This window comes from Phoenix dactylifera, unplaced genomic scaffold, assembly GCF_009389715.1.
Source record: "Phoenix dactylifera cultivar Barhee BC4 unplaced genomic scaffold, palm_55x_up_171113_PBpolish2nd_filt_p 001920F, whole genome shotgun sequence".
Classification (NCBI taxonomy): Eukaryota; Viridiplantae; Streptophyta; class Magnoliopsida; order Arecales; family Arecaceae; genus Phoenix; species Phoenix dactylifera.
The window spans coordinates 33644-47801 of record NW_024069206.1 but is presented as its reverse complement, the minus strand read 5'-3'; the positions used below and the strand labels follow the sequence as shown (position 1 = coordinate 47801).

At 41.0% G+C, this 14158-nt stretch overlaps 2 protein-coding genes across 2 annotated transcripts; one reads left to right on the top strand and one right to left on the bottom strand.

Moving 5' to 3' along the window:
- The first annotated feature begins 1323 nt into the window (after positions 1–1323).
- Positions 1324–2127, top strand: LOC120109228. Its single transcript, XM_039122972.1, has 3 exons — positions 1324–1598; positions 1695–1822; positions 1901–2127. The coding sequence occupies exons 1-3, from the start codon at positions 1449–1451 to the stop codon at positions 1995–1997; spliced, it is 375 nt and encodes a 124-aa protein (XP_038978900.1). The 5' UTR covers positions 1324–1448; the 3' UTR covers positions 1998–2127.
- A 7608-nt stretch (positions 2128–9735) lies between these two features.
- On the bottom strand, positions 9736–12476 carry LOC120109227 (pectinesterase-like). The gene is made up of 2 exons (XM_039122971.1): positions 11330–12476; positions 9736–10609 (listed from the first exon to the last, which is right to left on the bottom strand). The coding sequence occupies exons 1-2, from the start codon at positions 12420–12422 to the stop codon at positions 9930–9932; spliced, it is 1773 nt and encodes a 590-aa protein (XP_038978899.1). The 5' UTR covers positions 12423–12476; the 3' UTR covers positions 9736–9929.
- Positions 12477–14158: the final 1682 nt, after the last annotated feature.

The window sequence follows — 14158 nt, the reverse complement described above, 5'->3', positions numbered from 1 at the left end:
GACAAACTGTTTCCACTGAATAGGATGGACAAAAAAAAAAGTTTGTGATGGCCTGGTGGGTCACTTATAGTAATTAGGCAGCACACATCACCTCAGAGTGAATGCAATGAGTTTGATGGACAACACGATAGCAATCCATAGGAAATGATGTGCATGTGTTGCTTTTCACAATACAGCCAACCACCAATACTCCTTAGTTGCCATATGTTTTCAGAGTTCAGAGTCCTGAAAAGAAAAAAAATTCATAAGCCAGTGTAGCCAAAGTGTTTCCACTGAACAGGATGGGAAAAAAAAGGTTTTTGATGGGCTGGTGGGTCACTTATAGTAATTAGGCAGCACACATCACCTCAGATTTAATACCATGCCCAACACTTTCAGGTATCAAATAAATTATTCACTTAAGGAAGCCATCAGATCCCACATAAAGTCGCTTAGAATTCATAGAGTTCTGATCAACACAATGTTTGCTGGATTGGCTCATACTAGAAGGCAAGAACTACTTTAGGGAAAATTCATTTGAAGAGGAAGCATATTTTAATTTGGCACTGGCGTACTTGAACCAATTTGAGGATTTCATAAGCTTTAGAAAAAGAGGCTTGATAAGTGTCCCTAGATTTCATGTCTAATAAAGCCAATTAAAACAGGTTCAGAATGGGTCATATCATCAACAATAATGCTCTTGTTTCCAACGACTTTTCCTAAATATAATCGTGAGGACAGAGAAGCTAGTGATGGTGGTCGTAGCATGATGCCAATTAGAAAAAGCAGCCAACAAGAAGAAAAGCTTATTTTATCAATACAGGGCCGACCATGGAGCTCCAAAAAAAAATGCCACACCAAGACATTAACTTAAAGTAAAATCTTAGATTAAAGTATAATGTTCTTGGCAACCAAACATAGCTTAGAGTATAATATTCTTGGCAACAAAAAAGATCAAAAAATGATGGAGAATTAATATCATATGTAGTTTGTCGAACCAAAAATTCTGATTTCTTTCCTTTTCTCTCTCTCTTTTGAAAACCAACAACTCTCATTTCTTAATTTAAAGAAAACGAAAGGTTCTGAAAGCTGAACGCATGTATAATGGTGATGTCAAATTATAATTATCAGCAAGAGCAGATAAGGATAAAGACAAGTAGAAATTTTATAGTACACAAAGATAATGTTATCTATGAGATTAGTTTTCTCAACTAAAAAGCTGAGGTGAGAAAATGGACCTCCTCACCAATCAGGCCTTGACATATTAAACAATGACAAAAACAACTAAATAACAACTGCAATATTGTATTATCTTTGTTGGGGCCAACGTCACTTCTATGATGAGGCTACTCATTAATTCAAGCAATGCATCACTTGCTGTAATGGCTGAAAACCAAGTACCAAATACAACCTCCTCCTCCTCCATCTCTCCTCACACACACATAGAGACACAATAGCTGGGACAATCGATGGCAATAAGATGTTCTTACCCTGGTGTCATCCTTCCAAGAGGCCAGACCAAGAAGGCCATGCCAAGAGCTTCCATGCTGCACAACAGCCATATACAACACAGCAGAGCAGCAGCAACTTCTTCATGCAAACCTTTCACAACCAACAAGGTCTGATTCCTGACCACAACCCAAATCCAGAGATGATGATGTTTCTTTAGAATCAGTAGATGACTTCCATGACTTGTTCTGAGTTCCATCTATCAGGTTGTTTTTGAAGACCAAGCAATGGGAATAGTCTGTTACATAGATGGACAGGGAGAAGTAATATGCGAGGGGTATGATGAAGGCCCGCGATTTAGTCGATGGTCATCGAATGGCGCAGATCACCAAAGGTATATGCCAAACAAGACAGAACTTAATCAGTTTCAAACAAATAGTTTTCCACTCACTTTTTCTTTGCACTTGCGCAGGCGCAGAGACCATCAGATTCCTGATTTCCAACAAAGAATGAAGCTTCAAATTGCCAAGGATGATGACTTTTACCGAATCATTCGCAAACAAAACTAACATTTGGATATGAAGACAGATTCGGGTATCATACGAGCATGGACGATAAGTAGATGGGTATGCTAGCATGGATCTTCATATTGTAAAGATGGATGATTTGCTAATGAAAAGCTGGTTTTGATTACAAAGTTTATGTATGTTTCTGTCACAATATCAACATAATGGAAGCCTAATTAGTAAATTTGAATCCTATATGTTTACATTCATTTAATTCCTTCATTTACACTCACAGATTTTATACCTACTCTTGGTAATAGTGTGGAAAACCATTGATAAAGAAAGATGAATCTCAGCATGAGAGATGGGAGGTTCTGTTGATGCAAGCTATACATACTATTAGATGCTATGCCTGTTTCATTTCAAACAATATCACCTAAAAATTCTCGATTAATTCTATCAGCAATCTGACAAGCTTAACTTTGGATGGGATTAAAATAACCTTTTGATATTTTTGCATATCATTTTGTTTCACAAATTTCGAATTGTCATTCCTAAAACAAAAAACAATAATGTTACTACCCACTGCCTTGCTAGTATCACTCCTCAGGCTCTCAATTCATGGAGTAACACAGCACATCAACTGGTAAATTTTTGGAGATTTCTAAGCTAGACAACTTCCCCCCATCATGAACAAGGTGTCTTATCTCCTCATCAATATGATGACCAAGATGAGCCAAGGCCTTAATAATGTTAGAAGTATAGCTATTGTTGATCATCCCACTCGATTGAGTTAGAATGGGTGCTTGCTTTTGATGCCATGAGAGAGGGCACTATAAATCCCATTGGAGGCATAAATCGGTCTTCTCCAGTGGTAGGTTGGGATGTAGCCAGTGTCAAAGGTCTGAGCCAGAATAGAAATGTGTTTGGGTTGTAAAGGCGTTGCTTGTCTGCATATTCCTATAAGATTTTCTAAGAGAATCGGACTTGTTGATCTATCGAATCCAGCCCAAATTCTACGAACAAAAAAAAATTATAAAGATCTTTTTCTTTCCATAAGATTCGGGCTGGGTGGAGTTTGGTTAATATAAAGTAATGCTTAAATGGATAGCCCAATTCACAAATACTACAGAATTTTCAACCTAACTTATAAGAATAGCCAAACATGCAAGATTTTTTTTTTTTCCAGAGTCAAATGGCATGCTTAGATCGACTACTTGGCTGATAAGAGACCTCTAAAAATAGAGGTAATGTTTCCTATGAGTTCATTCACTGCCTGCTAACCCAACAAAAATTCAGCAAGAAATTTCGTTGTTTTTGCCAACCTTGTTCTTTTTGCTTACACCTGTCTCACTGTCTGTTATTTTAGTTCTCTACTGTCTTAGATCAGATGAAATATATGTCTGAAGATCCGTCAAAAACAAAAAAGAAATATATGTCTGAAGAACACTTAATTGTTTAAGGCAGCAAGAACAAAGGATGTGAAAGCAAAGCAACCAAGATTTCCTTCCTGTCTTCCAGGATGGCTCAAGGATGCAAAAAAATAGCAGATAAGAGCAGAGTAAGTGACCCAAAGAGAAGAATTCATATGCAATCAAAGTCTGTTTGCATGCCAAACTGCAGTTTGGTAGTTCCATCAATGATGTCTCACTAGCACATCTTTTAAAGCACACTATCAGTCACATATCAAAACAACACTGGTTTTCGAGTACTTGCAAGAAAGATAGAACTGGGGGTAAGCAAATTCAACCATGGTAATATCTTTTTCAAGAATATATTTGCGAAGGCTTCACTCACGATCCCATGTAAAACTCTTCAAAACCATTTATTCCAATTAAACAAAAGGAGGAAAGGGGAGGCAAGACCTGTTGTGAATTTCTACTCTTGAAGGTCCAGTTTCAGACATCTGAAACCAATGGTGAGATAGGAGCACCATCAATGTGCCAGATTTAAATGCCTATTCGAAATCTCAGAGCATCTAAGAATCTTGTTCTCCTTCTTTAATAAATAATTCACAAATGTAAGCAAGACTACAAATAAGACTGTCATCTACGAATCTATATAGAGGAAAAAAGAAGAAAGAACATGGAGAAGAAACCCAAAAAATATGGGCCACCCCATCATACATCTCAACAAGATAAGCACCTTAGGATTCTTGAGGGGCCCCTTGCATATTGTCCTGGTTAACATCAGACTGCCCAGGTAGTGACTTGATGTGGAAGCACAAGAAAATAAGCAGACACTGCTTTTTCTGAAACGTTTTTTTCGTATTGCCTGGGTGAAATCACAATTGGAGATGCATTTTTTTAGCCCACCCAAAAGGCTTGAAACAAGATTCGTAGAACCGGAACCGGCATCCATGCTGGTAGACTGGCAGTACGATACGATACAATATCATACCGTATCATTCTAATGTGGATCGACAAAAGAAAAACCCGGTGAGGGAGGGACAGAAATAGAGCGGCGGTGGTGGACGGTGAAAGAGGGTCCGCCGCACCTCGACCAATCTCGCGGGTCTGGGTCTGAACCTCCTGGGGTATAAGCTTTCGACCGAGTTGGGCTTAGCCAGGTTGGCCCTAATTAGGCTTTTGATCAGGCTTGGTGTCGGTTTGGAAACAGCCGGTTATAAAAAAAAAAAATTCCAGTCCCAATCCTCTTTATTTTAAAAGAACTTGGATCCGATCGGGCCAAGTTCCAAACCTATTCATGATGATGGCTAACGAGAACAGAACTTCCAAGGCCTAAATGTAGCGTTGGCGAGCAATGGTGGATAAATAGTGGTGATAATGGCATTTTGTAGCGATTCGACGGGGATAAAATATTCTGAATTTAGAAAAACTAAAAGGATTAAAAAAAAATACAGGTCACATAATAAATATGAAAATTCAAAAATAACAGAAATAAAAGCCATTAAAACCATGTTAACATGTCATGACAACAGGTGGTTGATGAAGTAATAGTATTCTGACAACTGCTCAGCCCCAAAGCAAATCAAAACACCTTCCTTTCAGTCTTTGCAACTGTGAATATGCTGCAATCTTTTTAATGAAAGAGAAGCTTGTCACTAATGATACACCTCTAATCCTTCCTTAGCACGTTCAACGACATTCCAACTTGAATTTGTTTTGGTGCTTGCACTCATCTTTTATATGAATTAAACCACTTTTCTAAGGGTGGAATGAGTGAAGAATTGGCACATCATAAATACTTCACCTTTGCTCCTTGTGAATAATTCATCATACTTAATCCCGGAATAACTTACTCCTATGATAACCTTCTTTTTCTCTCAAAGTTGCTCCATTTATTTAACCCAATTACTCCAAATTTCCTTTTCCGCTTCCAAAGGCCTTTGTAAAGGAAAGAAATTTTGGTTCTTAGAAAAACTATGACAAGATCACCATTATTTCATTAAAATTATTAATCAACAAAAATTTAAGAGAGTAAGCAGAGGGAAGCAGATATTTGATCCCAAAGAAAAAGATGGAGACCAACATTCTGAAACAGCCTACCCACTGAAGAGCTCTTAGCATCCAGATCGCTAAGGAGAATATCATCTGCCAACAAAATTCAAACTTGCAGTGCCAACCATTGAGTATAACAGGCATAGGTTTGAAAGAACAGCCAACATGAAGACCTGCACTTTTCAATCTTGCCACAGAGATCAACAAAACATCTTCTATCACTACAAAATCCGTAATGTTTTGATCAAGAAAACCCTTCTATCACTACAGAGATCAAGATACTTGATCGATAACCACATGGCCTCAAAAAAAAGATACTGGAAAAAGATGTGCTAAACCGTCTCCAAGGTAGTGCAACTTTCACAGCCATTTTCTGAGCAGGGCCTGTTTAGACTTAAAAAATCTCACAAGAAAACCTTCTGTGTAATCCAACTCACTTGAGCCAAAAAAGAAAAAGACATAACATCTAGGGAGCAGAAGTATGTCTAATAACTCAGGACCTCACCCAAAATTGTTAGCCGAAAGATATTTTTTGGATTTCTTAGTCCTGTATAAGTACCTAAGATCTCCTCGGCGAAAAAACCGATGTGGAACTAAACACACGCCTACACGAGTCCTCATATATTAGCTCGGTTTAAGTCCTGACGTCCTCGTCAGGCTAAGAGTTCAAATCTATTCAAATTTAATCACAAGCACCACGATCGGCCCATGGTCAGCCTCTATGAATTTGTGCTACAGTGTCTCCTAGTCCACATAGGCTACGAGCCGAGTTCGCTTTGATATAATTTGTAACAACCCAAGAGCTCACCCAAAATTGCTAGCCGGAAGGTATTTTTTGGATTTCTTAATCCTGTATAAGTATCCAAAATCTTCTTGGCAAATAATTAATGTGAGACTAAACACATGCCCACACGGGTCCTCACAATATGTACCATGGAAAACAACATCAACATGTCACAATAGAATAGAAGTTTTCCTCTTGATCAACTTTATAACCTCCAATCGACCTTCTAGTTTGACAATGGCAAACCAAGGTATCTAATGGGGGTAGCTAGCAGTACAACCAAGTAGACAAGCGGATTGTTGTGCCACAGTCTATCCCTCACCTAACAAGACCAACAGTCTAATAATAGAATTGATGGATGGGCCAAACAAATCCTCAAAACAACACAGAAGAGATTCCGAAAACTGAATCTAATGCTGTTAAGAATTGCAAAGTAATCTTATACTGTTAGTGTGATAAAAAAAATTAATGAAAGGATCCTACCTGAGTCATTGAATCCATAGAGTCTGCTGCACTTCAAGATTCGCAAAAATTTCTTCCAACAAGAACAATTGTCTCTGATAGGATCAGAGATTGGCAGAAGTTTTTTTCGAAGAAAGAGCTTTGTATGCGTGTATTTAGAGAAGAGATCCCCATAAGCTATTTAAAGCTTTCCCCAAGGACCAACTGCCTCAGGTTGTCACACCCATGAAAAGTCACCTGCCCCCCCATCAAGATAACTCTTCACCATTGAGAAATTACGTCTATGCCCTCGTTGTGATTATTAAAATTTAATTATAAAATTCAAGAAACACTTGTCAATGTAGGCCACAACTTAATGAGATCCAACATTCTTTCACTTGGACCATATTGACGCCACTTGTTAATGTGGACCACAACTTGATGAGATCCCAATATAGTGTACATGCAAAATACTTCTTTAAATTGGACTAGAAACAATTCAGTTGGTGTATTTTTGACTAATCGCCCTGAAAATCTGATAAAGAACATCTGCAGCTAACACAAAGAGGAGTGAAGAGTAGTATACCATAGGTGTGTATTTTCTGTGGTCCAATGTATCTCACTTCTCATAAGCACTCAAAAGTGTTCATATCTGACATTTCTTTTACCATTTTTTGGAGAGCATGCATTTTTTTGATGCATATTTCCAGGTTCAGCCATTCTGATTTGAAAAAATTATTGCATTCTAACTCTTGCACTTATTTTACTTTTTGGGACCCTGCTACGGTATAATCGGATGATGAATGCAGATGCAAGAGTGTCCTTGATTGACCCAACACTAACTTTGTTCGACAAATGCCCAAATCCAAAGACCTTTTTTATTGGCATTGGCTAAACCTGAATTGAATGAGGCTTCAGGTTGGACCGCAGTTGACCCTACCAAATTCAGGACTTGGGGTGCTGGTGAGGGGTTCTACCAAACCTTGGCCGATTCGGAGCTGGGTAGGAAGGAAACAAGATCATTAAAACTTTAAGCACTTTCGTGATAATTAATTTCTTATGCATTCTTCTCTCTCAAAAAATTTCTACATTCTTAGTTTATGAATTCTCAATGGGTTTTAGCCAGATACTCTACTAATATTTCAGGGCAAAACCTTAGCATTTAAAGATAATTACTGTTATATATAATATTTGCATACCAGATTTAGCAAGGGATCAGAATGTAGCTTGCAGCTGATGTGCTTGCATATATTTGGATCAACTTAATTCCATTCAGCCGATATTGGTGCACTTCTAGATCAGTTTTCTATAGTTTTATTTGTTCTCTCTTGAAGGTCCTGTTTTGTTGCAGATTAATGGCTTCATCTATTTGGTTCTGGACCAATGTAGAGCAGTTCAGATCAGACAGGCATATCTCTACAGAACAAAGAGATATGGAGTCCATTGGTGCTATTGGTGGAACCCAGTCAGCATGAGCAAGATTGGAAGCTATGCTGCCATATGTGCTCTAGTTTTTTTTTGGCATATGTTCTTGTTTTTGGTGGAGAGCATCTGGTTTTCGCCGGTGGCGTATGATGAAACATGGAATCTTCAGAGACCAAGAATTAGAATACTAGGACTCCAATCAGAGTATGATATTGCTACATACATTCGATCAATAACCTTAGAGGAAAAGGTATGGTTCCATCACCCAAGTTAAACATATGGTCCCAGTGGTTTCTTTCTTTTATTCTTTTTTCCTGTTACTTGGAAAGTAGTAGCTCAGCTTCCTTGGTTATATATTCTGAATTATCCTTATCCACCTGACTAGCAAGTTAATAAGCTAAATTTTAAAAAAACTGAAAACTGTACAGATGATGACTGAATCATAATTCATCTAATGCAACAAAGCATATCCCGATCCGTGACGCTCTCAGAAATGACTGTGATGCTTTCTGCACCGGCATACTTGGAATTGCATGGGAGACTGATGACTGCCACAATCAATGGTTCATCTTGATTTCAAACCATGCAAAACCTTCCTATAGATTTACTTTTATCTTTCCAAGTCCAAGTTATAACCTCTCCAGGGCTGGCATCCGGGATCAAATTAGTTTTAGAAGATCAAGCTTCATTAACGATCATCAAGTAATTTTTAAAATTCACAGATCTTAAGCATTCTTGCAGACCTAAAAAAAAAGCAATGACTCTTCTTTTTTAAACCCTTTTTTGCTGATTTCATGACCGTTCAGATGCTAGCAATCATATTTTTTATAGGTTCATGTAATCATTGTTAGAAATTATAAGCTATACATATGTTTTGTCTCTTTGACTTATGGCTTTTGTCTTTTTGGTTTCCCGAGGTTAGTTAATGTTGTCTCTTTGGTTTTTGTGGTTCATGAATTTTCTGTTTCATGAACTTCGTTTCTTGAGAAGAATTTATTATTACTTTGAATATGTTCTAAGAACTTGGTTCTTGTCTCTTATAAAGTTGTGTCATTAATAAGTGTAAATTCGTATGGAAATTTGCCTATAAATTTTCCAGCTTTGTAACTTCAGAAAACACACTTGAATCAATGAAATTTGAGTCCATTTTCAAGTAGTAACATCCTAGCTAGCCTCATTTCTCCATTGTTCTTCATCAAGAATACACTTTTCTTGATCAGTTTTTGTATTTTTTTTTTTCCTACAATCACATTGTGGTACAAACCTCTGAGAAGAATATACAAAAACACCAACTTCCTGAAGTAATCTATCAAGCTCTATCATGCAAAATAGAGAGGTGAAAACCACCTTAGTTTACAGAAAATCATGTAATCTTACCGACCGACGAAGCAATCCTTTCGCTTTCAGCCAAAAATGATGATGGCCGGCCGCGGTTGCTTGGCATATAAATCTAGCATGAATAATTGGTAGGGGTCCCCAAAGCCTGAAAGATTCCATATTATAGCTCTCTTTCAAGCATCTGTCTTTCTTGCGGATAGCTGAAGCAACTTGGACCCCTGGTGTCTATAATTGGTTGCAGGCTGGGAGACGCAAAGTATGGCATTGTCCATTTACATTACAACATAAGGAATACTCCTGCCCCACCTCATCTAAAGGAGGCAAGCAAAACATATATCAAACATGAATACCATGCGAGTTTAAAAGGATAACACTTAGTAGCAAACAAGTTCACATTTATTGTTATAGCGTGATGATTTAATCTACGCTTGCAGAGTTGCAGATAGCAGTACATAAATAAAAACCAACATGCATATCTTACACTTGTTCAAACTGGGCCACAGTAGTGATAATTTATGCATATAGTCACGCCGGCGGGATAGCATATCAGAGTCCGGCGTTGTAGCTGACGCCGGTGCCCGGCAACCATGAGTCACCAAAGATGAATTCAGAAACAGTAAATTTTGATGCCTCGGAGGCGGAGAGCGACGAGTGGACGCCGGACCAACCGACCCGACCGGATGTGGAGGCCCCTGGGCCAGTGTTGGCGTACTCCCCATAGTAGAGCGTGGAAAGCGCGAAGCTGCCCGACCATGGCTCCCACCCTGCAGGGTCGATGGAGTCATCCATGTAAGTCTCCATCACCACCGTCCTCGAGTACTTCTTCCATGGCCTACCAAGGTAGGTCGGAGTCCCGCCCAAGTCCGACGCTCCGACGATCCTGCATTTGTGGATCGATATGCCGGTGTTCTGGTTCGGATCCTCCCGGCCTTGCGCCGTGATGACGTTCTTCTGGCCCCCGCCGGCCTTCCGAGGTTGGATGTAGCAGTTCTGGAAGACCACTGCCGAGTTGCCGAAGATGAAGTCGACGGTGCCGTAGATGTCGTCCTGTGAATAGAATTGCCGGTTGGAGAGGGTGTAGAGGGTGTCCTGGTATCCCTGTATGGAGCACTGGTAGATCACGGACTTATCCCCGCCGACAAGCAAGGCCACGCCCTGCTGCTTCGATGCCCCGGAGTTGTTGATGATGGTGACGCCCTTGGCGATGAAGCCTGCACCCATGGCAGCTGAAGAATACAAAAAAAACTATTAACCTTTTTCGCAAAGTTTTCGAGCGACGTCAAAGCTGTTTAGATATTGAAGAAAAAATAATGGGGGATGAGACATCAAATACAGCTGGAAGGAACATATATCTATCTTTAGATTCTTTAGAATTTTACAACCGAATTGACTTCATTCGTGGCATTCTCTAAGTGGCCCATGCTGTTCTTCGTGTGCCACTAACCCAGCTAGAATTCGGTCCTCAATTTGATCATATTTATCGTGCAGGAATCTGGGATTTTTTCATTTATATTTTGAGGGAGAAGATTGGTGAGTATTTTTTTCATTTATGTACGGATTCTTATCTTGTCCGGGCTTTAACTAACATTTGATATGGACGTAAGCCGGTGCAGTACGGTATACACTTACCACATTGAGGCTAGCGTTAAAATGGACGTAACACTAATTGAGCCCATCCCTTCAAAACATTATTTGAGAGGGGCCACTAAGTGAGACGACCATTAATGCAACTAATCTGCCCCCCCATGATGGCTACATCCAAGTTCAAATTTCACAAGCGAAATAGTCCACAGCACAATGGAACCTTGGCTCTCATTTGAGCCGACGTTGCTAGTAGCTGCTTTTGGACCTGTCACGTAAGAATTACCACGACCAAGAATTTTGGCATTTCTCGGGGTAAAACCGGAATGGTAAGAGTTAGAGAGAGTGAGAGAGCTCATTCTCACCGACGGTCGCGGAACCGTAGGTCGTATACCCGTTTTCAACGTTCTTGCTGCCCACAATGACGGATTTGCCCTTCCCGTCTCCCATCAGCATGACGTTCTTCTGCTTGGTTGGGATCTTGATGTACTCATTATAGGTCCCGGATTTCACGTGTATCACGCTCCTGCCACCGCCGCCGGAGGCCAGCGACACGAAGGCGATGGCCTCGTTGATCGTCTTGTGGGTGCCGCTGCCATCCTTGGCCACCACCGCATCCGGCCGGACGTCCTCCGGGGGAGCTTCCAGGAGCTTTCGGTCCGCGGCGGACAGCCATGCCGGAAATCCGTCGGATAGTAGCTTCCGGCCGCCGGCATCGCTTCCAGTACCGTTGAGCTTCATGTGGAGGGCGAGCGAGTTGCTGATGAACTGCGTCAAGCTCTCCACCTGGCGGCTCATGGCATCCTTCCCGTCGGAGGCCTCGACGATCTGGAGGCTATCCTTGCACGTCGCCTGGTTCGTGAGGGCCGCGCTGAGCCAGGTCTTGATGTCGTGAGGACTCGAGCTCTTCTTCGGGTCGAGGACGTCGTTGAGTTGATCCAGGGTGATGTCGAGGAGCTCGAGGCAGTCGTCCATGCCGGTGGGGCGGCCGGACCCGAGCTTCTGGTGATTGAGGGTTAGGTTGTAGGCCATGGCGCGGACCGAGTGGGCGCGGCCCATGGCAAATTGGACGGACACGTCGAAGACCTCTTTTGCTGACTTTGTCGGTGCTCCGGCAAGGGAGGCGAGGGCGGACTCGCATGCATTTGGGTAGTGGGTGGCCTCGCAGGCAAAGGTGATGGCGCTAGAGATCTTGGTGGTGGTGGTGGTGGTGGAGCTGGTGGTGGTGGTGGCGGCGGCAGCCCTAGAGACTGTACTGAAGGAATGGTAAGAGGAAGCTAGACCCTTGGGTTTAGCTCCTGCTTGCTTTGTGGTTGTCAGGGATAGCGCAGTTGATAGAATAATCACTAAGGAGATGGCACATGCCCACAAGATGAACTTTTTCTTTTTCTCCCTATCCTTGGAGCTCACTCTCTCATACATGCTCATGCTCGAGCTCATGCTGCCGAAGGGGAACATGACACTAAGAGAGAGACATAGAGAGAGAGAGAGATGGGGTGTTTGATGAGCATTGGTTAAGGTTCCACAAGCTTTTATAGGGAGAGTTTCAGGGAAGAGGGAAGCTACCTTTTACTAGAGGAGTCAAACTCATGGGTCCTATTGAACGTATTGATGGTCCATACATCATATCAAGCTGAGCGGAAGAGGTCAAAGAAGGCATCTCCTTATCTCTCTGTTTCAACAAGTCGGTCAATGGAAGCCCTTTAACAGATTATCAAAGAACTGATATAAGCTCTTTGCTTATATCAGATTACTAGCAGAAAAGGAAAAAAAAAAAGGCAGATTAGCAAAGAACAAGGTGAAAAACTGTCACGCCCCGAACCCGAACCTAGGCCCGGGGCGCGAGCAGACGCCGCACACCCGCACGGCGAACCGCACGGGCGTGCAAGGCTGAATAATCAGACACTCAAGTCACAACATCAGATCACAATATCAATACTAAAAATCTATCATTTAAGATAATCAAATCAATAATTCAATTTCAAATGTCTCAAATAAAGTTGATAACATTTATTTACAAGATCAATTACTTATGACAAAATGAATCTAAATCTATCTATGTCCAGTGTCATAAGTCCTCTCCTCCCGAATCCCCCATCAATCATCTCCTGCAATTATGTTAAAAACAGGTATGAGCTACAACAGCTCAGTAGGTAACAACATGTATAAAGTCACGATAACATGTATTAAAGCATATGCAATGTAACTACAGGTCATGTGCACAATAAATGTGATGATCCGCAAACCAATCCGATACTCAAGTAATATATATATATACCATTTCAGTCTATCATATCACGCATAACATAATCCACAGCTCTACCGCATGACTACGGCCACATCACCCAGTGGCATGGTCACACCGAAGTGTCAACACTCTGCTCCAAATGGAGCCCTGCACCGCAGTGCTGCACCCCAGGGTGCCCCAATCTCTGCTCCTCAGAGCATGCTCCGCAGAGCCAAAACACCCCATAGTGCCGGAACTAGCTCCTCATACAAGTCGACAGGGCCAACGTTTCCACCCCATTGGCGGGAATCCTAGACAATAGTCACGCGGTCTCCAAAATCACATCCACAAATTCCAACAATCAAACTTAATATAAACATAAGTTTTCAAAACCAATATATATGCATAATAGATTTTCAGATCAAAAACATGCTTCTAAATATTAATGATGCCAAGAATATAAAACATACCAATATGCTGGAAATAATCACACATATGCATAGTACATGTAAATCATACTTTAAGCAAGGTTACCTACCTGGGTTCGCTTAAAAATCCCTGCCACTGATATCACGAACCCCTGATTAAAACACAAATATTAATTATTTAATTAACTAAGAAACATAATTTAAACTATTCCCAATCCCTTAAATTTCTAAGTTCATGGATCTAAGAATGGGCCCCTAAGATCGAACATAGACCCTAAAATCAGGATCCTTTAAACCCAAGTCAATTGTGGCCCAAACAGATTAGGCCCAATTGAACCAAACCAGATAACAGGTCCGGATCAGATTTCGGGCCCAACCCAAACCAGCCCACAGTTCCAATTTGGCCCGACTCAGCCCAACACAGACCCCTAGCCCAACCCAAACCAGGTCTGATCAGACCATAACAAAACCCATTCATGGAATAGGTGGAATCGGTTCACAATTTAAACCCGGTTCAAAGTCTGGTTCACCCTTAAGGC